A 25,076-nucleotide genomic window follows, 5' to 3' on the forward strand; every position below is an offset into this window, starting at 1 on the left:
TACAGCAGTGGTCCCCAAACTATGGTGCGTGCCCTCCTAGGCGGTTGCAGAGGAACGTTTGGAGGGAGGTGCAGCAGGGCCTGGGCCAGTCCCCATGAGGGGCAGGGAGGAAGCACCACCCAGTCCCACTCTGGCCTCAGCTCTGCCGCAGCCCCCAGCTGTGGCTCCGCTCTAGCCCTGGCCCCTAGCCACAGCTCTGCTCCCAGCAATGGACTCAGCCTCAGCTCCCAGCCCCGGCTGCTGCTCCTGGCCCCAGCTTCCGGAGGGGCATGGACAGATTCCATTATGGGTAAGGGGGCACAACAGAAAAGGTTTGGGGACCACTGGTGTACAGAGTAGTTCTGAAAGTCCAGTTGTTACTTTGCACACAGAACTCAAAAGATTCAAGCAACAAAAAAAAGTCACGGAAGACATTTCAATGGCAGAATCATGAACAGCCTGGAGAGTATGTGAGGGTTCCAACAACATGAGACTGCTGCCAAAATCAGCATCTTTTGATCCCCACCAGTTTATTGTTAACAAAAAAGACCTTTCCATTCTTTATACACAGATGCTGCTTCCTCCCCAGAATTCAGCCTGCCATTAGGTAAATACAAAAACTCCTCTTGCAATAGCAGGGAAGAGAAGTATGGGAAATAGGGCCAGCAACATGCCACCTGCTGATTACATCTTACCAGGCCAACTTATTTAAACTGGAATAGTGCTGAACAGACCACCTCGTATTTCTAATGGATGGTCGCTGTTCGCCCAATGCTTGTACTATGTGCTCGCGGCAAGCTGATTGACCAAAATGTAAGGCAGCTTTCAGAACTTCTGAGCTTCAGAAAGAGAACATTTCAGGGTCACCAATGTATGCCATGATTAAAGTCAGAAATTTGATTCCACAGTTACCTTCCTCCTTCTTCACCACTTTCTCCTTCTTCACAGACCCCGCTTTGATGTTTTTATCCTGGGGCTTTTTTAATGAACTGCTTGTGTTCTTCTTTACATTAATCTGTAGAAAACAAGCTACACTGAAACATACTAAGACAGTTGTTCTCAACCTATTTACCATTGTAGGCTGTATCTGCAGCTTTCTCTGTGTTATGTAGGGTGCATCCACACTATATACACGCACATACATATACACATATATATACACACACGGCTCTGAGGATGTCACATGGGCTACACTTGTGTCCTGACTGGGCAGCAAGCAGCCTGTGGGCTGGGGGTTGAGAATCACTGTACTAGAGTCATCCATTTTTTCAGACCGATATTGAGTTCAGAACCACAAATACTCACAATTATTTTTAGAAAGTGCATTCTAAGGAGGACAAGGGCTTCCAGTAGCTTAGCGTACATATCCAGACAGGACACTCACTGGAAAGAATGCTTGTCCATCACTTTTCTACATGATTTCATCTAGGACTGACTGCTAACCACAGACAGAATAAGTTCTCCCCTCCTTTTGTCCTGTGCTGTTATCTGTTTGTACTGTGATAACGTCCAAAGGCCCCCAAATCAGGATGAGGGTCCCACTGTGCTAGGTGCTACCCATGCACATGGGAGGAAGTGATTCCTGCTTCAAAGAGTCTCTTCGGTCTAATCAAGACATCGCTCTCAGAAACCTCCCCAAGCTCCCTTCAAGAAGGTACATAGGAACTGAGAGTCTCTTCCAGATACAGCGTTGCTCCCAAGACAGCCTAAGCAGTCACTACAGAGCAAAGTGAGAGCCTTCCATCCCCAGACACAATGCACAACCTCTGAGGAGCATACACAGAGTTACTGTTCTAAACCTGGGTCATTCTCCCAAAGAAGGAAGTTACATTCTGTTCCCAGATTGTACATTTCAATTTTCAGGTTAACCCCACTGAAACCCTTATATGTCTTCAGGACCATCTTCCCAGGCTTTATGCTAAAGAGAGGCCTCTCACACGTCAAACCAGAGAAAATATCTATCTCCGTTGAGCCCTTTCTTCCAATTCCATACGGACTACAAATCCACTGCCCATTCCATGCGCTAGTGCTTATGGAGAGGAAACGGAGGCCAGCCAAGTAAGCCGGTTGGAGAATCTCATATCAACCAGGATTGCTTTAATTTAAAAATGACAGCACCACAATCCTCACAGCACTGAGAAAAGGCCATGCCAGGTAACTGATTACATTCCTCTGCCTCTCCATCAGCACTGTCAAGCGGAAAATCCAATCAATCAAGCACCTCCTATCACTAAACCCATCTCCAGCCACATCACAATCCCATCTCACCAGAATGTCTTGGGTGGAGCATGTATTCAATCCATGAAGCGACAGGCCTCTTATCTCCTGATAAACACACCAGGTTATTTTCCTAATCTAATTCAATTACGATAAGGGCACTGATTTCTGTTAAACATTCAGAACAAAATTCTGAAAACTCTTTCCAATAAAAAGCAAGAACACTGCTACCTCCCAGGCATGGCTGTTGAGGAAATTACTGTGAGGAGGAGGGTGAGAAAGTTAAATGGCTGAAACTGTTAACACTGTAGAGACAAGTATCAGAGGGGAGTCATGTTTGCTGCTTTTACAGATCCAGACTAAGAGTCTTGTGGCACCTTATAGACTAACAGACATATTGGAGCATGAGCTTTCCTGGGTGAATGCCCACTTCGTCGTACTCACCCAGGAAAGCTCATGCTCCAATACGTCTGTTAGTCTATAAGGTGCCACAGGACTCTTTGCTACTGTAGAGACAAAATCTCCCATTGAAAGGTTCCTGCTTGAAGCATTTTCTGTCATTGCATTAAGGGATGACCAGCTGACTAAAGTGCAGCACACAAATCCCAGTTGCATTTATAGCAATTTCTCCTTAGCAGGCACCAGTAGCATTTGGTTTTGGCCAGTTTCTATCAGAAGACGACATGTCTGGAGTTAAATTCCAGCATTCTGCTGAGTAGGACTTTTGGACAAGTAATGTTACTTCTGCTGCGTCTCAGTCATCTCAATCTAGAAAAATGGGTAAGAAACCAGGAGGGAATATATAACCCAAGAGCTAGATTGGAGCTGAGATAACTTGGGAAGATACCATCTAAAAATGAGATGCACATTAAAGAAGGGGATATGCATCCTCCTCGGAGCACCATAGCGTAAACTGATACCTTTTCTCCGTATTTGATAAACTAGTTCAGGGGCAGGACTGCCTAAGAGATGTCATCTCTGAAACAGGGACCATGACACTAATTATTACAAAGCACCAATCCAATAGAAAACAGCCTGCAGGAGATTCAAACTGCCAAATCAACATACCAAGTCATTTTCCAGACTTCTTTCAAGTGACTAAGTGACTTGGTTCATCTGAAATCTAAGTACGGGCATCTGTCAAAATACTTTAAAAAATGGAGCGGAGTACCTCAATGTGTGGTGCCTCTCCCAGCTGCAGGCTATTAAAAATCACCGCATAGTCACCATTTAAGTTCATCAGTCCCTCATGGCTTCCTCTTTCAGTGATACAGCCCTCTTTCATAACGATTACTTCATCACAGTCAACAAGGTACTGGAGACAATGAGAGTGAGAACATGGCTTCAGTTATCTCAGATGGTCAGAAAAAACACACATGAATCTTCCCAGTAAACAGCCTTCAGGAAGTGTAAGTCAGTACTCTTCCTCAGCGTGCACCTGATTATTTAAGAACCCTGCACTGATTAGAGCACTGTCATTACTTCTACAGTACATACAAAACGCAGCTTATGTGACTGAACAGAGACTTTCTGCAGAATGCTGGGGAGATGCAGTCAGGTGGCTTTGAACACTACAAAATCTGATATACCAGTTACAATGAGTTTTCTGAGCAGAACAGGTGACAAGACCCCAGTCTCCGAGTACACTTATTTACAACACTAGGCTGGATTCACTGACATCAAATCCCATGTATTCTAAAATGATAAACAGGCTTTATGCACTTCAGTACTCAGTTTAGTAGAAAAACTGCTTTCGACTGGGTCACCCCTCCAGCAGACCCATCTTCAGCTAAGCATTCCCAGCTCCTATTAGCCACCTACCAGAGAGCCCTGGCATCGGCTATTTACATCACTGTCAATGCTCTGTATACACCACACAAATGAATAAAACTTAGGGCACGTCTTCACTGGCAGCGCTAAAGTGCTGCTGTGCGGCAGCGCTTTAACATAGCTTGTGTAGTCGCGGCACAAATAAAAACAACTTCCACAAGGGAAAATCGCTCCCAGCGATTCACTGTCTACACTGGCACTTTACAGCCCTGAAACTTGCAGCGCTCGCGGGGGTGTTTTTTCACATCCCTGAGCAAGAAAGTTGAAGTGCAAACAAGCCCTTGAACTATACAGCCTGAGGGAAATGTCATGTTGTAACAGACCAGAGCATGGGAATCTACAGCAAGAGGCAAAAGTGACTAACCAAGAAGCAGTCTATCTGAACGATTAGAAAAGATCCAAGAAAGGAAGTGTAAGGGATACTGTACCTGAAGCTGATGGGTGATGAACAGGACAGTTTTTGACTTCAGATGCTTCCTTATTGCACTGTTAAAAATATGGTTTCCTACATGTGCATCTAAGGCACTAAGAGGATCATCAAGGATGTAAATACTCTTATCACTATACAGGGCTCGGGCAAGACTGATTCTCTGACGTTGGCCTCCACTCAGGTTAGCACCTCGTTCACCAATCTGTACAATATACGTAAAGTTATTCAGTTTCTTTTTGCAACATTTAACACAAGACCTGAGGCCACATTCATCCCTGGTGTAACTAATAGAGTTAATGGAGAAACAGCGAGAATTAGAATGGGCCACATTAAAATGTGGGCAACTTATTCATTGTAAAATGAAACTTACAGTGAATACCCCTAATGCTAACATGCCTGAAACATTCCTCTTAAACAGCCAGAAGATACTATGTTTTTTATTAATTATTTTTAATCTAAGTTTTAAAAGGTCTCTCTTAAGGAAGCTAATTCCCAGTGCAATGAAAAATTCCCACATTACAGAGTTAAAAAACATGGAGTGATCAGTTTCCATACAGTCCAGGATCTACAAGAAGAGGATTTTGCCCATCAGTTTATAAGCACACCAGACTGATGCCCTCCCTAACCCACCACAGCATGTCAAGCTTACACTTCACTCCATCCATTCCACTCTGTTTTATCAGAACCAGGATTTTTACCTCCGTCAGGTCCCCATTAGGTAGGATGGCTAGGTCAGGTCTCAGACAGCAGCCATTCAGTACAGTGTTGTATCTAAAGAACATGGATAAGACAAGCAGTGAGCACTAGCACTTACCCTGCTAATGGAGCATTTTTATTCCCACGCGAACACCAGACAATCTTGTAGCTTTGAGCAATTAACTACTGATCTGCCTCACCAGTAAACTGCAGATAGAACTTTGGGACCAATTTCAGATGCGCTGTGAGAAGCACAGTGAACAGAAGCCAAACGCACTTGAGAAGCTATGTCAGCACAGACTCTGGTAGAGATCCCTGGGGTGGAAAGTTTGCATGTGGGGAGGGCCACATAGGAGACCAGGGCAGCATGAACAGATGTTGCACTGGGTAGGAGGAGGGCATAGCTAAGGAAGCCACAGAGTGCACCAAGCCTGTGCCTCACCACAGCGGCAGCTACCAGCAGACCTCAGTGGTCTAGTGAGAGTTAAAGCTGCCATCCTAGAGAGGATGGGTCCAGAAACACCAACTACCATCTGCCACATGGAACTTCCCTTCTGGTGCAGGTGACTTAGGCAGGGAGGTATAAGACTATCTGCGATCAGCTTTCCTGATGCTGGCCCGAGAATCCCTAAGCTTTCAGACTCAGCAAAAGTTCTATTTGACAAACCTTTCTTCATCAAACTCCTTTCCGAAAAGGATGTTGTCTCTAAGCGTAGCATTGAGAATCCAGGCCTGCTGGGCCACATAAGCAAAATTTCCATTCACTGCAATGCTACCCTCCAGCAAGGTCATCTAGAAGACAAGACAGAAGGTCTTAAAATTATGCTATTTCAGGGGAGTGTGTGGAATCCCCCTATACAAAACAAGACAGACCCCACTGGCAATCTCCATAGGAAGCAGAACCAGCACAGAATGTAATTCAAAAATCCAGTGTGTTCATGTGCTTGTTTTTCAGAAGGTCCCACACAAAATACTGCAGTTTATTCTGAACTTCTCAAAAGCTTGAATTTCAAATATTGGGCATACATGGATAGATTGTCACAAGAGCTCAGGCCTCAGCTAAACCTAAATGAAGCAGCTAGATCTTCAGAGCTGCTCAGCACTAACAATTCCCAAGGAAAGTAGAAGTAGCTGCTGGGTACAGAGCTCTTATGAAAATCTGTTCCACAGTCCAGAAAGCATTCATCTAATGGATTATTGTCATTTTAAGACTATTTGTATCCTAAATGTGATCTATTTGATCAGTGTATGATCTGAATTATAGGTCAGATTAATTACATCATCATATGGAGTGAGATCAATTAAACAAATGCAGTTGCTGGCAGAGAAGAGAAAAAGGGAGAACCCATAAAAATATAAATTCTCACCTGTCCTAAAATGGCTGAAATAAGTGAAGTTTTTCCACTCCCCACACTGCCACAAATCCCAACAAGTTTCCCCTAAAACAGAAAAAATGTAAGTTATGGTAACACATTAATCACTCCCCCTAGACTATCTGCAGTATCTCAAACAGAGAAAGGGGGTTTAACACTGAAGCTAATGGAAATGGAGTATATCAAATGGGAGAAAGGCTAGACTTGGTCAATCGCTCATTCTAAGAAAACAATTGGCAACCAAAACTGTGAGTGAACATAACAGGTGAAAGGCAGATTCACTAACCCGCTGAGCCACTAAGCTTTCCTCTGTGTAAAGACAAGTGACCGATTCCTTTCCACACGGCTCTGACGCAACCAAACTTTAAATGCTGAATTCAGCTCTGGGCACCCCAATACCAGAAAGATATTGCCTGATTGGACAGAGCACTGAAGTGGTACCTGAGCCAAAGGGAGTCTTTTATTAACTTCAATTGGCTTTGGATTAGTCCCAAAATAACCAAAGGGGTGAAGGGACTGACTTATGAGGAAAGATTAACTTTGTATAGTTTGGCTAGGAGACAGCTAAGTGGGAGGAGAGGAACGATAACAGCCTAAGACATGTTAAGGGTTTAACACTAAAGAGCGTAGACTTTGGTGCAATACATAAGGATATAATCAGGAATAATGGAAATAAGAGAGAGATTTAGGCTATCAGGTAGATACCTTCCTGATTGTGAGATGGATCTGGTTTAGGAACAGCCTCTCAGGGAAGAGCTGGAAGCGTATCACTTGGAACTTTTAACAGAATGGACAACACACTTGGAGATAGGCAGTAGGGAGCAATCTTGCCTTAGCTCCCAAATACACAGAAGGGATGGGATCCAAGAAGTCTTTTCCATCTCTAATCACAATCTCTAAGCTTCTAGTAGTCTATGAGTCCTAGTCAACAGTTTAATAACAGTGCTGAATAGTACTTAACAGGGAAAGTCCTTCTGATACCACATTAAATTCCCAATGAATTTATCAGAATTATTCTGACTACAAAAGAACCAAAAAAATAAAGTGAGCATCAGTTTAAAAATAAAATTGTCAGCTGCTAGTACTGGATAAGAACACTGCTGGACTCTTGTACATGTCTTTCCTGCTCTTCCAATAATGTAGCTTTATGCTATCGAACACCAATTTAGTCTTCTTTCAAGGTTCCTGAAAACTCCGAAGACTACGTGGCCATATTGCTTAAGTCATAGGGTTTAAAATACACCATCTGACTATCCAAGGGCTGGTCTACACTACGGGCGGAAATCGATCTTAGATACGCAACTTCAGCTACGTGAATAACGTAGCTGAAGTCGAATATCTAAGATCGGATTACTCACCCATCCACACCGCGCAGGATCGATGTCCGTGGCTCCCCCTGTCGATTCCGCAACTCCGTTGGGGTTGGAGGAGTTCCGGAATCGATATAAGCACGCTCAGGGATCGATATATCACGTCTAGATGAGACGCGATATATCGATCCCCGAGCAATCGATTTTAACCTGCAGATATGGCGGGTAGTCTAGACGTAGCCCAAGAGATTTTCTGAGTTTTTCTACAAGTAATTTGGTAGTCGGATGTACAAAAACAGTTTTATTAAATATGCTCTGGATTACTTGATGTTTTTGTTCCACATTTACTGTACTTTCATCCATCTTGAAGCGGAAACTACAGGTGCTTCTAACATCTGTAAGTCCCTCTGTATCCTTCTACAGAAGTACAATAGAGGACTAAACATCCTGCAGTGAAACACCTCTGCTGTGTTAAACCATAGCACTTGATCATTTCAAATGCACCTGCACAAGTTCCTCAGTTTAAGTGAATATCTGCTAAGTTACAAACATCGGTAGTAATAAGGTCTGTGCTGGAGACCCTTGCTGCCATGTTAAGATCTCTGTGTACTTGATGGCTTGCTCATGACAGATCCCATGCTGAAAACAAACAAAACCTTCACTAAGCCCATGACAAGGGTGAGAGAGCCCAGAGTTCTGCAACTAACGGTTCCAGTTTGCAATGATCCAGGCTGAGAAAAGTGGTACAGCTGCTTGGATCAATATGGGGCATTACATACTGGTATTTACAGTCATCACGGGCTACACATGCATATTAGAGAGAGATGGCAGCAGTGATCTGCTCCATTTAATATGAATGAAGACTGCCCTTTCCACAGGAATGCCAGGCCAGGAGGGCTCTTGGGATATGCTATAGTTTTTCCTCCTCACCTTTTCAATCTCCAGGTCGATATTGTAAAGAGTCCTCTGAAGCCGAAAGTTAACTAGATGGATGTTTTTGTTCTCTTCCTCAGGGCTAGGATGGTCATCACTGTCCACTAGAAGATGGCCCTTCTGCTCAGCCAGCACCGCTTGCGGTCCCTCATGCTGTAGCTTCATTTTCTCCTTCTTGCCTTTGGTGACCTTCTTGTCTCTTTTCATTTTAGGGGTCAGCTTTGGTGAGCTCTGGACACTGGCGTGGGAGTTCTCCCACGCCAAGGTAGCATTTTTCACCTCTATTGCGATGTGAGGACTGGCTGGTTTTTTCTTTACCATATGAACCTCTTCCATTAGAAACAAACTCTGATAGGAGTTGTGAGAGAGGTGTAAAGATGAGACACCTGGTCAAGACTGGGGGACAAGCCTATGGCACACTCACGCAGCAAAACACATCAGGCTATACAGTGGGAGGAAGCTGAAGAGCAAAAGGTAGCTCATTAGTGTAAATTTACTCCAGGCCTGCTAAGAGGCCTGGGCATTCCTGAATGCAGTGGAAGCTCTTAGATACAGTAAGACTTTCACAGAATTATTATATTTTGGACATTGATTTGTATGCTGTGGGGTGGAGTGGGAGGGGAGGTTAGCACTTTTAAAGAAGTTTGCAGTTGCTTGCCTTGTATTTCCAAATATAAGGCATAATAGCAGAGGGCATGAAAATGAAGGAGAGGTGCTCACGTGCCTAGCACACCAACTCCTTACAGACTTTTCCCATAACTAGAAGGGATGGGGTGGCTTGTTGCACCCACGTGCAGAAGAGGTATAATTTCTGCTGGAAAAAGTCATCTGAGACAAAGTTAGCCCATTTGTGAAGTCCTGGGAATGTGCAGCAGTAACAATTAACACATTAAGTCCACTGTACAGTTTTCCACCACATCCATCACTACTTAAGACCACAGTTATCGATTCTGTAGAGATTTTCCCACAGTTCAGTTACCAAACCCATATGATCAAACAGCTTTCAATTAGACAACCTGCATTTTGAACTGAACAGGCTCTTTTCAATCACAAACATTTTAAACTACCAACATGACTCACTCTAGTACTCGTGAATCACCCCTCTGAATCATGCACCTGCAAGAAAGCCTCAGACATATTAGAGAGCCAAGCAGTCGGCTACATTTCTATTTGTAAAATTATCGGCCACTGCAGCCAGCCCATTACCCTCTGCACAGGAGACAGTAGGAGCCTCAAAGAACTTGAGTGATATGACCTCACTCCTTCCCCTCATCACGAAGACATTGCCTTCAGTGTTTTTTAATTTAAGAAAGTCTGATTTTAGGGCAATTCAAAATGAGGATCAAATGAAGAGGGTGCCTCACAAGCCTTTGGATTTCCCAAGTATTCCACTGTAGATTGCACTGTCTGGTTGTACATGGGCACAGGCTTCTTTCATGCCACTTATTACATGAAGTCCATCTAACTGACATTACCTGGATGCAGACTTTGGGATACAGGGTCATATTTGGAAACGTCAGCGAGATGTTAAAAGCCTAGAACTATATAACTATCTAAGAGACAAAACAGATCACTGACTTGTCCAGGGAGTTTGCACTGGGAGAGAGCACACACAAGTGTGTCTGCTCCCAGGGATTGAGGAGTGTTTCTGTGATCCAAACTGTACGTTTGCTGCCTTAGATTTAGTTTAGACAGAGTGCAATGTTAAATTTTATCCCCAAAATTCTTTGTGCCACATGAATATACATCTATCTAAGCAACCACCACCTTGGGTTAGGCGTTTTCTTTCTGGCAGTTAGTGTTAAAGCAAGAGCAGAGAGCCTAAGGCTTTGTCACTGACAACTACATGTACTTCGCATGTGAGGAAAGTGAAAGTCACTGCTCTCTCCTATTCTGTTTCCCCTCCACACACATTTCTAGCATCCATGACATTCTCTGCTCTGCAGCTGCAAACCTCCACTAACACAGGTTTAGAACAACCACCTAAGCAAATTAGACACAGATTGGTGGTGCTGTATGGCTGAAAAAACAGTGCAGTTTTGGGCTACATATATCATGGGACAGGAGGGCAATAGGGCCACCAATAATTGCCAGAGCTTAGGATGAAACATTCCTTTATTCTCCATTATGGGCTTTCTCCCACTTTTCTCTGAAGCACTTGCTATACTGGCTATTGTTGGTAACAGGATAGCTGATCGGAGAGACCAGTGGCCTGATTCAAACTAGGGATTAGAGGAGGTCTATTATATACCCATAGACTAGGAATTCTCCCATTTCAATGTCATCTAAATTTACGTTAATGTTCAGATGGATCAGAATCAGCATTCCAGATCAAGACACCTGAACTTCAGGTATATAGGTCCAGATAACAATCCTAGCTTAGGCCCAATCTCTGGTGTTCAAAGAGCAGAGAAAGAAATTATCAAAGGACTTTAAATCATTTAAAAACCAAGAGAGTAAAATCCAAAAATGATCATAGTGACAAAGACTCATACGCTCACTAAAGACTTACATCTTGGACACAGATTACTTTCAGATGCCTTAATGGCGTAGAATTCCAATACCACAAACCTTTTTTGGATACATATAAAAATTTATCCCCATTTCTTGGAACATCAGTCTGCACAAGTACAAATGTAACACATGCAGGATTTCACTGAGGAAATATACCATTGAGTTCTAGATACAGTGCATTCTCCTCTATGAGACTGCTCTTAAAAGACAGTGTAGGAATTGCTGTACTAGATAAGACGTATGGTTCATCTAGTCCAGTATCCTGTCTCCAAAAGTGTCTAGCACCAGTGCTTCACAGGAAGGTGCATGAAATCCTTCAGTCATCAGATGCAAGACAGCCTAGTCCCCTGGAAGGTGGTATCTTAACCCTCAATAGTCTGAGATTGGCTTAAGCCCTGAGTATGAGATTTTATATCTTTTCTGCAGGGAATAAGAACTGGACATAAAACAGAGAACAATTTCCAGCCTGCTCCATAATAGCCTTGGCATTAAAATGGTTCCTTAGCATAGTCAACTGCATTCATGTATTGTAAGATATGCTCCACACTTAAGGATAAAATTATATGGCCAAAAGACCACTCACCTTATATCTGTCCACAGACACTGATGCCTCGGATAGAGACTTCACGGAGAAAGGTGTTACTTTTAGAGCAAATGTCATTGAATTGAAGACTGTGACCACTGTGAAAGCCTAAACACAGGACAGACAAACAAAACAAAAAGCTTTTGGCAGCAGTACCCATTAACAATTCCAAACCACTAAGGATTAAGTTCCATAACCAGGAGCAATTCAAGACCATTTCACTTGAGAAGGAAAGGTCTGCAATTTAAGAAGAGCCATTTAAATACAACATATTCTAACCCAGGGGTTCTCAAACTGGGGATTGCGAGCTGTCAATCTTCATCTCAAATCCCGCTTTGCCTCCAGCATTTATAGTGGTGTTAAATATATAAAAGAGTGTTTTTAATTTATAAGGCGGGGTCGCACTCAGAGGCTTGCTATGTGAAAGGGGTCACCAGTGAAAAAAGTTTGAGAGCCACTGGTCTAACCTGATACATGAAAAGGCAGGGTCCTCCCCATCAGAGTTTTAGAATAGACCAGGGGTTGGCAACCTATGGTACGAGTGCCTAAGGTGGCACATGAGCCAATTTTCAGTGGTACTCACACTGCCCAGGTCCTGGCCACCGGTCTGGGGGGGCTCTAAGTTTTAATTTAATTTTAAATGAAGCTTCTTAAGCATTTTAAAAACCTTATTTACTTTACATACAACAACAACCGTTTAGTTATATATTATAGCCTTATAGAAAGAGACCTTCTAAAAACGTTAAAATGTATTACCAGCACGTGGAACCTTAAATCAGAGTGAATAAATGAAGACTCAGCCCAGCACTTCTGAAAAGTTGCCGATCCCTGGAATAGACTAACAGAGAGATATATCCCAGGTGTTCATAGTTCCACTGGAAGTGGTATAAACAGAAGACCCAGAGGGTGCTGCAGGTTATAGCTTTAGCCTTTCACTTCTAGAGACCTGGGTTCAAATTCTACCTTAGGTCACAAGGGAAGATAAATTGGTCCAGCTGCACAACTTCAGCAAAAACTGCTAGTGTCCCAGTCTCCTTTTTGCAGAAGCCTGTTTCCACCCAGAGAACGCAGGTGCAAATCATGCCCTCAAACAAGGATACAGGGTCTTCTTCCCAGATGAAAATCTAGCCCTGAGCCCCTGCTCTTGGGAGGCCAGGATTTAATAGTATTGGCCAACCTGCGCAGGGGAAGATTGCATAACACCTGCCTCTACTTCGTGCCATCAAATACTCACTTCTGTGAGCCAAGCCTGAAAATAAAGAAGACTCTCACAGAACTGGAGTATTTTGAACTGCACTCACTTAGGGTTACAACAGTTTAACCAAGAAAAGCTACTGCAGGAGTGATATTGTAAAGTAACATTCCCAACTCTGTGCTGAGCCAGTCAATTACCTGAGCTGCTGTGAGATCATAGCCAAGGATCATATGGACAGAGAACGTCACCACACTGGCAATAACCACAACAATTGGAGCCACTCCCACAGTGATGCTCTGGAAGTAGCCTGCACGTTCTAAGATTTTACGTTCTTCCTCTCGGATTTCTAGAAATACAAAACCCACCACCACATCTGAGGCGCAATTCAGACAGATGCAAATACAGCAGGCACAACTAATGCATTGGAAACACGAGTAAGAGAGAACTACCCTCTTCTGCTTCAGCATTTCTCATGTCTAGAAAGAGCTAGCTTTACAGAGAGTAGAACCATAAGTGTATGTATAACTCAGTAAGGCTGGCATTCTGATCACTCTTATTACATTTAAAAACTGACCAATTTGTACTAGGTCAGTCAAGATTAGTACTCCCAGTAGAAGCCAGCCCAATGTTAATAAAGCTCATTACGCTCAAAAGTTAGAGGGAAGCCATAAGCAGCACTGTACTAAAAAGGTGAGACTTTGGAACAGAGATTGCCATGCCAACCCATTGTAAATAAGCACATCAGGATGTCCGGGGGATGGGTGATCTAGCATACCACACACACAGGAGCATCTACAGAATTGAGCTAGGAGGATCCAGCAGGATGTAGCTGGGTGGTGTGTTTTCTAAAGGGAGATGTGTTTACAGAGTGTCTGCACTCACTTTGAACATTCTGAGAGAATGCTTTGACCCAAGCATACATTTTAATGTATTTAATATAGTTAAGAACTTCATTCATCTTCTGCACACGCTCATCAGTCGCCGCCACACATTTTCTTCTGAAATAAGCTGTGAGCCGTGATACAAACATCTGAAACAAGAAGAGGCACCATACATCTTAGCAGCAACTCAGAAATGACAAATGCATCTAATTCCACTAACTATAGAAGAAAGCAAGTAGTCCGATAAATGGACGTCAACGACAGGACAACCTGATACCCTCCTGGCCAAAGTGATGAGCTGGAAATGCCCCTTCAGAGCATCACACTCTTTTCTGCAGGGAATAAGAACCGCACATATAACCAGGGAACAACTTCCAGCCTGCTCCAAAATAGAACACTGGGCTCTCTATTGTTTTATTCTCAACTGGGTTAGTTTTATTCAGATTTCCAAAAGGCTCTCGGTGCTTTTACTAATATTTAACAGAACGAGACTACTTTAAAATCCCTCCAGTAAAAATACAGACTAACCTCAACTAAGACTAACCCTCACGCCAGAAGAATACAAGGTACTCAACATATCCACATCCTTTATCCCGCAACTCATTCTCCTAAGCCCAAGAAAGAGATGGGCCTTGCACATGCAAGGGCAATGTCTTTACTGCACTAAATCTTACAGCAAAACTACTGTATAAGGGTGGTAAAACAATATATTCGCACTTTTACTAATCAGGTCTAAGACAAGATGGTATCCATGTCCTCATAGATATTTCTCACTCTATCAACAGTTAGTGACATTTATCCCTTCTCTTTCTTAAAACCCAGAAGAAAAAAAAAAGCAGCTCAATAAACAGTTTTCAACTGTTTGCCCCATCTTAAGCATCCTTACTCCTTTTTTAATCCCTCTCAGCTACAAAAAAGCAGTGGCTAGGAGAGAGGCTACTAGTGAAAATAATTGGTCAAGGCTATTAAAATCCACCCCTTCGGTCACAATCCAATTTTTTGCCTATTGCACTCATCACTATTTTCTTATTGTTGAGTAGATAAATTAGACCATAGGAGACCTCACAGGACTCTGCTCTTCATTCATAGTAGCTTTTTCAAAAAAAAAAACATTTTGATTATAATGGGGAAATTACAGCAGTTTTGCAGTGTGGTCTACAGGCAAACAGATTTTGGCTCAGTCTAGTTGCTTGGTAGCTCTTTCCACAGATAGTTCCCCCTGGCTAATAACACTTCCACCTCCAGATGCAGCACAGAGTCCTATGTCAGCTCTATTGTCACAGATGAATGGAAATGCCTTCACGGTTCATGGACGGAGAGACTGTCTCTGATATAACTGGGTCTTGACCGGCTCATGTAATTAAAGATCAGAACCATAGGCTTGAAGTTTAACCAGAAGTGATCCGGAAGCCAAAAGAGGATGTGGAGCACAGAAGTGGTGTGCTCTTGGCTTCCCAGTCTGCTGCTGAGGTAAGCCACCATTTGCTGAACAAGCTGGAGGCCCTGCATTTTTCACCTTCAATACCAAACCCAGTGAATTACAATAATCCAGCCCAGAAGTGTATCACTTCATGATTTAGTTGCCCATTTTCCATCTCACCAACACTGATTTCCATCAGTCACTTCTATTGTTATTTCTAATTCCCTTTACCATCTGAGTTTCTTGCCTCTGAACATTTACTTTTCAATGTCTTTTAGATTACATGCAGGACCCTTAAGGGACTTAATCCAGTATCTGTCAGCATCTTCTGTTCAGTACACAGACACTTGTATTCCTGGAGCGAAGTGTGAAGTACATTTGAAGAATACTTCCACCTATTTTGAATGCTGCTTACTCACCATTGACGGGTAGAAGAGGATAAAGACAGCAGATCCCAAGAAGCCTGTTGGTCCTAGAATAATTACATTATAAACCATGCCTAGGATGGCAACGATTGGGCCGCCAGCCAACAAACTGCCAACTGCTGCAGCCTCAAACATTCTCTGCCCATCAGTGGAACATACGTTTACAAGCTGAAAAATACAAACAACATAAGTGTTATCCTCAGAAGGAGGTAATTAACATGTATCCTTTTTTGTATGGTGATTTCCAACAGGCTATTGTAACTCACCTCCCCTAGAGACTTGTCCTTGATATTCTTCAGCTGGAGAATTTTCTTGAATGCCATTGTCAGGATAGCTCCCCGCAGTCTGACCCCAGTGCGGTAATTTAAAGCCCAGGTGAGAGCCAGGGACCAAGAGCGCACTATTTCCGTCATTAAGATGCCAAAAACTAACAACAAGCTGTACTGCAGGTTGGACTCACTTTGCTGTGTGTATTCCAAAAGGTGTTTCACAACGAACGCCTACAGGAAGAAATGCAAACTCGCATGAACACCCCAATGTACCAGAGGCACCATGCAACAACTTATGTTAAGTTAGAAACGAGTGGGCTACTTTGTTTTTCAATGAGCAATTTGTATTACGTGGAATCTTCTTTCTAGAAATAAAAATTGTCAAAACACACAGTACTGTTACACAAAGCCCTGCTGAGAGCAAAGCAGAGAGTCAAATTTAGCAGGTATGGGGGATTTAAATTTGGAACCTCATTCCTTGCAACAAAAAACTTCTTATTCTTTGTGTCTTCCAACTTAACATAAATCTGTCAGTTAGCTGAAAGCAATGCTTTATCATACCGAAAACGTTTTTTAAAATAGTCTGTATTTATACATTTGAACACATTAAGACACATTCCTTTATGTGACATTAAGACCTTTTTTGTTTGCGTCAAACGTGCTTATTTGATAAAAAGGAACAATGTACCTACAGTTGTACTGGGGAAGAGTGAGAAGGACATTTGCAAAACATTCCTGAAAATAAACATCAGCAGTTTAATAGTAAAGAAAAGAACATGCAGAAAACACAGGTAAGTGATAACCAGACTATTAAAAAAAATGCTTTGCCCCACCACCCGCCTCCCCCCTCCAAAAACAAAAATAGTTTACCTCAGGAATCATATTTCAATCATCACCTGCCGAAAGACAGGACAGCCCCAAGAACCACGACTCCCACCTCCAGTTGTGTGTTAGTCAACGGCATAGTATATCATATAAATCACATTCATCAGCAATATTAAATACTATCAACTGCGAAATAACAGTCTTTTATTTAAAAACAATTAAGTGCCATGTTAAAATGGGTAACATTTCACAAACACTGTACAACAGGAAGAGCATCGCATAAACATCAATCTGAACATACAAGAGAATTATAAAAGGCTAGTATCTAACAGTCTAGCCTCTGACACAAACTAAGTTAAAACTACAAACACAAAATTAAAGATACAAAAACAGAACCCGATATATGTTCACAAAGTCCGAGAGGGAGTGAAACTTGAGGTGCTAGTCAGGCAGGCTCCTGCGGGTGCATGGATTCTGAAATTTGGTTTAAGAGGTATGCTACAGTAAGGCCTCACAGCTAACAAATGGAGATTCCCTAAAGAAGGCTTTTCAACAAAGATGCTTAAAGACGTTGGTGTTTATACGGTTAGACGTTGGTACTTTAATACAGAGCTGAGAATTACCTTTGCCCACAACACAACAAAATGCCAAAAATGTGAGATCAAAGAAATGATTTGGAAAGCCTTTCACAGTCTGTTGAAGTCCTCTTGGCTAAAACAGGTTTTGCAAATAAGAGTTCTGCATAGCGTGAGCAAGGAAGAAAAACAAAAAGGCACTACTTCAGCAAAGGTAACAGCAGCTACAGCCCACCACCGAACAACAGACAAAAATGGAGGCTGAATGCATTTGTCCTGAAGTGGCTGATTCTGTATCCCAGAACCAAGGAAACATGCTGTATATAGTTTTGCTTATTCACTTTCGAAGTGCGAATTAAAGCCAGATGTCCATCAGGTTCTGGAATGGCCCACTGAGAAATTTACACACTAGTCCCTGATCAAATGTGAGGAGCTCACATTCACAGAACTACTGTATTCCAGCTTTTTCCTCACTTACATTTAGCTTTACATCAACTGTTTTGGCCACAACTGTATACAGTTGGTTTGCAGTTACTAATGAGAAGATTGGCTTCTTTTCCTGTTTTCAATCCAACACACACAACTGAGTCACTGAGTAGTGGGAGTCAAAAGCCCCCCTTTTCCTCACGAGCTGTAACTCAGCATGATCGCAGCACAGCATGCATTTTCTCACACCCCACAGCACTGCTGAAAGTCTCCAAAGGAAGGTGTGTAAAGATAGCAGATGTTTCCTGGGGTCTCTTTCCTCCCAAAACCTTTTAAGTGCAATTTTTCAGCACTGTTCTATAGAATCAGCATCTCCCGTGATGAGATAAAAGACAAGGCTTACATTATACCGAACCAAAAAAAAAAAAAAAGAAAAAACATTTCAAAAGGAAAAAAAGAGAGGAAACAGCAGATTAAAGAATTTGAAAGAGGAAAAAGAAGTCACAATATTTAGCATTTACATTTCAAAACATTCCATTTGAAGAAGTTTAATGAAAAAATCCAAAGTTCTTTACAAAACTGGAGTTAAAGCCTTAAAATTTTAATTTTAACTAAATGGGGAAAGGGACTCCTGCGATTTTTACCATAGTAATTGCTATTAGCTGCTCGGCTGTCTTAAGCATTCCCATTGAATAAACATTACCTTACCTTTACTCTTGGCGTTGGATTCTGACCAGCTTGACTGTCTCATTCTGATCGCAGAATACAGCCATCCTGAAAATTCTAAAGAACAGCTTCTGTCATTGGTTCCACTACAGAGAAAGATGCCCCACCCACATCCAGTATCTGACAGCACAAAGCAAGCTGCAACTGGTGCGGAACTAGAAGAGTGGGAAACTTACCTCAAACAGCTTACCACTCCCCCCTCCAATAACTGTCTGAACGGTCAAGCTGTACTCCACTAAGATAGCAAGTTTCCCCATCTCCCAAACAGGAAGGCTAGTTCTGAGCAAACATACAAATTGTTCAGGCCTGGAGTTAAACTGATTTTGTTTAGTAAATTAGAAATATTCTTTGCCTTGCCCCTCCCCTCCATCTGAACATAAAAGGTTTAGCAGCTGGTTAAATGGTAGTAACTGTATCAGCTGGAGATGAGAAGCATCTCACCTGCACTAGTGCATTCTGATGGTTATTAGAAGGTATTCTGACACAGGACAATAAGCTGTCTCTGAACAGGCTACAAGGTTAGAAATTGTGCCAGATGTGCCAGACTCCTGAAGGATAGCAAAAAGCCCTGATATGAAATCCAATAAGCACCCCTCTCAGTTATAACCATCACAATGCTTATTAGTGAGACCACCACTACGCCATTTCCACTAGCATTCCAATGTCAGGGAAGTTCAATTCAGAATTTTAAAGTTTGGGAAAATGTTTAACTCCATTTTGGTAATTTTCATCAATACATGTGGACAAGCTAAGTGCTTTTTCAGACCTCCCTTCTCATTTCAATGTGACTGAAAAGGTGTATCAGTACAAGAAAGCACTGATCCTTCAGAGGAGACAGCACATGTGTATCACTGTGGGGAGGGTGGTAAAGACTCATTTTTCATTCCAAATGATGAAACCCAAAAAGGCACTTTCCTCATTCAGAGAGCAGTCCAATTTTGACTGGATATAGGCAAATGTTCGAAGGATAACTTTACTGCATCCAAATTGAGCATGAATTGGAACCTGAAACCCCAGACTATTGAAGTTTCCTCCCATTCAGCAGTTTGGCTCTGACAAATAGATATAATTATTCTAAAGAAATTAGGGACAACCCTGCTATAAGTTCTCTGCTAAAGATAAGAGCAGCTACTGGGCCCTGTAGTGAAACAATGACAGAAGCTCTTCTTGGGGGAACCTGGTTCTGTTAAAACCTTAATACTTCAACATTTTGGTAATTAACAGTGCACCCAACAGGTTGTCCAAGTGTTTCATGATTACCACAAGCTATTACCATTAAGCTATTATTACTGTGAAACAATACCAAGAAAACAATTATTGTTATTCTTATTATAAGAAACAAGGCAAACTTTTAAAAGGTTCAAAAAGCAAGAAAAAACATTTTTAGAAGACTTCTTAACCTAACAACACAACCCTGTTGTACTTACCCAAGTAACGAATCTCCATCTTAACAGCACACTGAAACATGTACTACAAGCAGTAATACTGCTCCTACTCCTCAAGGGAAATTTGTAGAGAATAAATTTAGTCAAGATCGCAACTGTAAATCTGCACAACATGTGCAACAAACAGGTGACAAGAAAATGGTGTGAATGTCAAATCCCATATGTTGAATTTTCATTACTAACTAGTTCAAGCAGCAACAATTCTTAGTGGCAATTCCATATTCTAATGCTTCTAAACGTAACCCACCTGATCAATCCTTGTAGCATCGATAACTAAGTTTGCAGACTTCTCCTTAGCCCCATTTCCTTTGGTTTTTAAATAACGATCTAACACCACCACTCAGTTTCATTTTTTGCAGACTGCACTATTAATGCCAATGCTCTACAAAGTGATATCTTGCCGGTTTGAATTTTACTTCCAAAATAAATTACCTATCTAAAAGCAAAAAACTTTAGGTAAGAATTTAGTGCAATGTGATCACACCAGTTAAGGAGGAACTTTAAGCTACACTCAAAACCAGAGGGAAAAGCGAAGTTTGTTTTTCTTTCAGGACACCTAAACCCACTACCTCTCCAGAAACCTGGCCCCACCATTCAGCAAATGATCCACCAGCTGTATGAAAGCTATTTTGGATTGCTGCATCATTCTGGAAACATCATCTTCTCCCAGCAAACTGTAAGGAGCAATATTATTTCTAACTAATCATACTGTGTCAGTGACCCTGAAATGAAACCTTAACATGTTAGAGCTGGCTGTGGGATGGAGCCATCTGCGGTTGTTAAAAAAAGGATGGATATTACTTACTGGTCCACTGAAGCCGGCAAGCTGTGTGATCATCAGACACACTATGGAAATTATGAGTCTGGTGCGGCAGAAGATCCATACAACCCTCCGGAGAGAAGCATCTTCAGGTCCTGTTTCTTTCAGTTCTTCCTGCCATAGTCTCTCTAACCTAAAAGCAGCACAAACCATGCATTATGAATCTTTCTACAGGACACAGATGCTATATCTCAAAGGTTATTCTCTGGTAAACTTCTCATCAGACACACGACTGTGAGCAACACAAACCACCAAGCTTCATAAACATGGATAGCACCTTCTACACAGCCAGGGGAAATAGTTCTATCCTGAATCTCTGTGCAAAGAGGCTTCTACAGTGAGCAGAGCTGAAAAAGTTAGAATGCTTTTTACTTTACCCAGAGTCCTATTAGGAACACGAATCTCACCACTTCCTCTCCTTTTCTGTTCTATCCTGCCGTAAAACCCTGGGGCCAAATCTTATAGCTCTGGCCCTGAGCAAATATCCCACTGACCACAATGGTAAGCCTGACAGCAGGATTTGACCTGCATTCAGACTATATTCAGTTATTATCATTGTTATCTGGTCATCAATTCATCATTGCGTGTTCAGAATGTGGGCTGAGAGCCACAGCCCTCGTTTAAAAAACACAAAAATAGTTCTGATAAAGGAGCAAAAGCAAAAAAGCAGTTATGAAACACCCACAGGGATAAAACCTGCTCCGTTACAGCAGTGTGATCCCACTGAAGTCAGTGAGGTTGAGACACCAGTGTATCTCAGAAGGAACTGGCCCAAGGATAAATAAGATTAAGATCCCCTCCTCTGACAGAAAGGATTTAAGAGCTGCTTTTTCAATGTTAGTACATGCAAATATCGGCAAAAATACCAGATTAGAGTACACACCAGGCTGCAAAGGGCTAGAGTACAGGGGAAATAATATGGACCAGCTGATCCCTACCTTCTACAGTTAACATCTGAAGACTCATGCTTTGACAAAGGCCACACGTCGTCCATAAACAGCTCCCCTTTCTTGTATGCTTTGTGGGCCAGAGGAGTGAGCCATGAAAAGGTCATGCAGGAGAAAAGTCCAGCATTGTCTACTGGGTGCTGGTGTCTAAAAGAAGGAGAAATTACAATGGAATTAAAGAGAAAAAATGCATGGTCTACACAAAGAAATACTTGCTTAATACATTTTCAAAGATGACATTTCAGCATCAACCATGAATTTAAAAACTGCAATCACAGTCAGTCTATTTTCAAGAAGGCTGAGGTTGCCAGATCAGTTCTTTTTTAGCACAAAGTCTTACTTGGAAGTAGTCCGTATGGGTTTCAGCAAATTCAAGCCATGGTGATATTTGCCCTTGTGATGCTGCTCATCCAACATCCTCAGCTGGGAATGCATGGAGATGTCCAGCGGAAGGCCTTCTGCCCGTGCTGCTGTTTCCAAGGCATCTTGACATTCCACCTGCTTTCACAAACAAGACAATGAAGTCAGAAATTCAAGAGTTCCACAATAGTCTTAAAATCAATCATTTCTGTCTCCAGCAACTTCACACCTGTTACTGCTGTGAATCGCTGTGATAATGTAGAGCAATCACTGTAACTAAAGATCTCTGGGGACAAATGGATAGCTTGGGGACCGCAAACCAACATGGGGGATCCCCTATAGTCTAGCTCTGCTTTATCTCTCTGGATTTCTAGAATGTGGAGCTCAAATAGTAGCATGATATCCATATGTTTTGGGTTACAGAGGATTAAGTACATACACTTGCCAGACTAGATCAGAACAATGGTCCATCCTGCCCTGTGACTGCTCTCTGGCCCAGTACCAAATGCTCAGAGAAAGATGTAGAACCCTCATGATGGACAATGCCCAATGGAGAGGATTCTTCCAAAATTCAGGCAGTTGGTTATTGGCTTATGTCCTGAAACACGAAGGCTAACATACTTTATTAACTTTTATCCTACTTACTGTAACTCAGGAGATCTGTATCCATATGAAGGTCTAATCCTATTAAGCTCTATGCCTCAAAAATACCCTGCAATAGTTCAACGGGTTAAATATGTATTGTGTGAAAAAGTATTTCCTTTGATATTCACAACCACTGCCATTTACTTTCTCATAATACAGACCAGGGATATCCAATGAAAGGCAATTACACTTGTTCATAGAGGAGCTTCCTGAGAGCAGAAAGTCCCTTTCCCCCTGCTTCATGGGACCTCCCTAGGAAGCAAATATGCTACCCTCTTCTTGGCCAAGAGATATTTTCACAGCTGCCTGAAAGGATGGAGTTGAGTTCCAAAGAAGGGAGGAGAAAGTACAACTCTGGACATACGTGCCAGAGAGCATCCTGGAACTTCCTTTATTCAGGGGCCAGACATAGCAAGGGTACCAGGCGACTTAGTACCAAAGTGTACACTAGCCCAGTGCTCAGTACTGTCCCCACTAATTTAAATGAGAGCAAGATTAGGCCCGTTTACATGAAAAAAAGTGATACTGAGTATTCCAGTTCTTAGAGAGACCAGTATGCTTTGTACAGCATCCTGACTTTAAAATCTTTGCCACTTTTTACACGGAAACACGCACGTTTCCCCGTTAACTGCCTTATCAATGATGAGATTATTCTCTGAAAATAGATTATTCTCTGAAAATATCAGCTGCAGCTAGCTAGTAGTCTCCTGAAGCATGATACCCTCTGGGTTAAATGTCCTAAAAGGCCATCAATACTAAGTATTTTATTCCCATTCTCTCTGGTTATATGACTTTGTTAGGAGTATTGACATTTGTCTGGGATTCAGGCTCACAGTCCATCAATATGCAAGCATTATTAGATCTCCATATACCCCAATGTGTACAAGAGACCAGGACAATAAATTCAGAGGGGCATAAATTCACCCTTTATTTATTTAAATAGCACCCCAAAGTAGGCCAGGCACCCTGCAGAAAACCAAAAATACACAGTCCCACCCCGAAGCAGCATACCATCTAAATGTAAACAAATGTGTGGTGACTCAGGCATACGTACAACCTGAAGACTGAATTCTAGTTTTATTTAATGTAAAGTAACTTACGAAAGAACTCACACAGACAAATGACAAAACACACCATATCAACCACGGGTAAGTACTTTAGCAAAACAATCACTCCCTGTTTGATCTTTGTCTTTGTCCCAAAGGAAACCTGCACACCACCTTCAAAAGATGAGTCTGGAAGCTTAAATTCAGAACTTAGCTAGACACTAAAAATCACGGACTCAGAAAAGACACTTATTTATGGCTCGTTACAACAATGAACTCACTAACCCTCCTTTGTCCTGTCACTGCTGAAGTGGTAACTGCCCACATTACCTCGAATGGCCTCTTGCAACATGTGTTAACTTCTTATGTTTAACACACTGTTCCACATTGTATTTAGCTGCGACACCTTCCCAGACCTGAAGAGCCTATGTAAGCTGAATAGCTTGTCTCTTTCACCAGGAGAAGTAAGTCCAAATTAACTCCACTCCCACCGCCATCCCCGGTCTCTCAACTTCTAGACAATCCAAAGATTTTTTTTAAGCACACACTATGTAAACAATTTGGTTACCCTGAGCTGCCACTCAACAGAATTTCTCTCAGCATGCCTAGAAGCGACTGAATAGTACATGAATAGGAAACTGCTTTCGAAAGGAGTCTATATTCTTCTCAAAACACAGGGGAATAGGTGCGTGTAAACCCCTGGGCAGCAAGAGGAGAATGCATCTCATGGTGTTGGCACAGCAGACAGAAGCTTGAAGAGTTGCTGTAAATGCCAGATTTGAGTCACCAGAAAGCAGTGCACCACACTGCTGTATAATAACTATGCTTTCAAGAAGACCCTGCAGCTCTTTGTGTCGTATTAAAAAAAGCCAACAAAGGCATGCAGTTTTAAGCCAAGTCCACACTAAAATGTTAAGATGAACCAGCTGCACTGCTCAGGGGGGTGTGAAAAATTCACACCCCTGGGAGACATATTTAAGCTGAACTAGTCTCTGGTGTAGACAGCACTGGGTTGACAGAAGAATTCTGTTTACCTAGTCACCACTTCTCAGGGAAGGGGATTAACTCCAGCAATGGGAGAACCCCTCCCCTGGCTGTACTCAGTGGCTACACTGAAGTGTTACGCTGTTGCGCCTGTGCCACTCTAGCAGTTGGAGTGTAGATAAAGCCCAGGCCTGCACAACTCGTAAAGCGGCGAGGGCCATA

The 25,076-nt window shown here is 42.3% G+C and overlaps 1 protein-coding gene across 9 annotated transcripts in view; it reads right to left on the minus strand.

Moving 5' to 3' along the window:
* The window catches only part of ABCC5 (ATP binding cassette subfamily C member 5), a 70,928-nt gene that overhangs the window by 18,240 nt on the left and 27,612 nt on the right, over nucleotides 1-25,076 (minus strand). For 5 of the 9 annotated variants that reach the window (XM_030574924.1, XM_030574925.1, XM_030574927.1 and 2 more), the window contains 15 exons: nucleotides 22,160-22,320; nucleotides 21,811-21,966; nucleotides 20,858-21,005; nucleotides 16,053-16,286; nucleotides 15,781-15,954; nucleotides 13,943-14,090; nucleotides 13,258-13,406; nucleotides 11,866-11,973; nucleotides 8,766-9,116; nucleotides 6,520-6,591; nucleotides 5,820-5,944; nucleotides 5,155-5,227; nucleotides 4,455-4,658; nucleotides 3,368-3,511; nucleotides 892-994 (listed from right to left, as the gene is read on the minus strand). In XM_030574924.1, the coding sequence (XP_030430784.1) occupies nucleotides 892-994; nucleotides 3,368-3,511; nucleotides 4,455-4,658; nucleotides 5,155-5,227; nucleotides 5,820-5,944; nucleotides 6,520-6,591; nucleotides 8,766-9,116; nucleotides 11,866-11,973; nucleotides 13,258-13,406; nucleotides 13,943-14,090; nucleotides 15,781-15,954; nucleotides 16,053-16,286; nucleotides 20,858-21,005; nucleotides 21,811-21,966; nucleotides 22,160-22,320 (2,350 nt within the window). Of the gene's footprint in view, nucleotides 1-891; nucleotides 995-3,367; nucleotides 3,512-4,454; nucleotides 4,659-5,154; nucleotides 5,228-5,819; nucleotides 5,945-6,519; nucleotides 6,592-8,765; nucleotides 9,117-11,865; nucleotides 11,974-13,257; nucleotides 13,407-13,942; nucleotides 14,091-15,780; nucleotides 15,955-16,052; nucleotides 16,287-16,743; nucleotides 20,760-20,857; nucleotides 21,006-21,810; nucleotides 21,967-22,159; nucleotides 22,321-25,076 lie in introns of those variants that run through there. The other 4 variants (XM_030574926.1, XM_030574929.1, XM_030574922.1 and 1 more) reach the window with 2 other exon arrangements.

Source organism: Gopherus evgoodei, chromosome 9 (genome assembly GCF_007399415.2).
Source record: "Gopherus evgoodei ecotype Sinaloan lineage chromosome 9, rGopEvg1_v1.p, whole genome shotgun sequence".
Classification (NCBI taxonomy): Eukaryota; Metazoa; Chordata; order Testudines; family Testudinidae; genus Gopherus; species Gopherus evgoodei.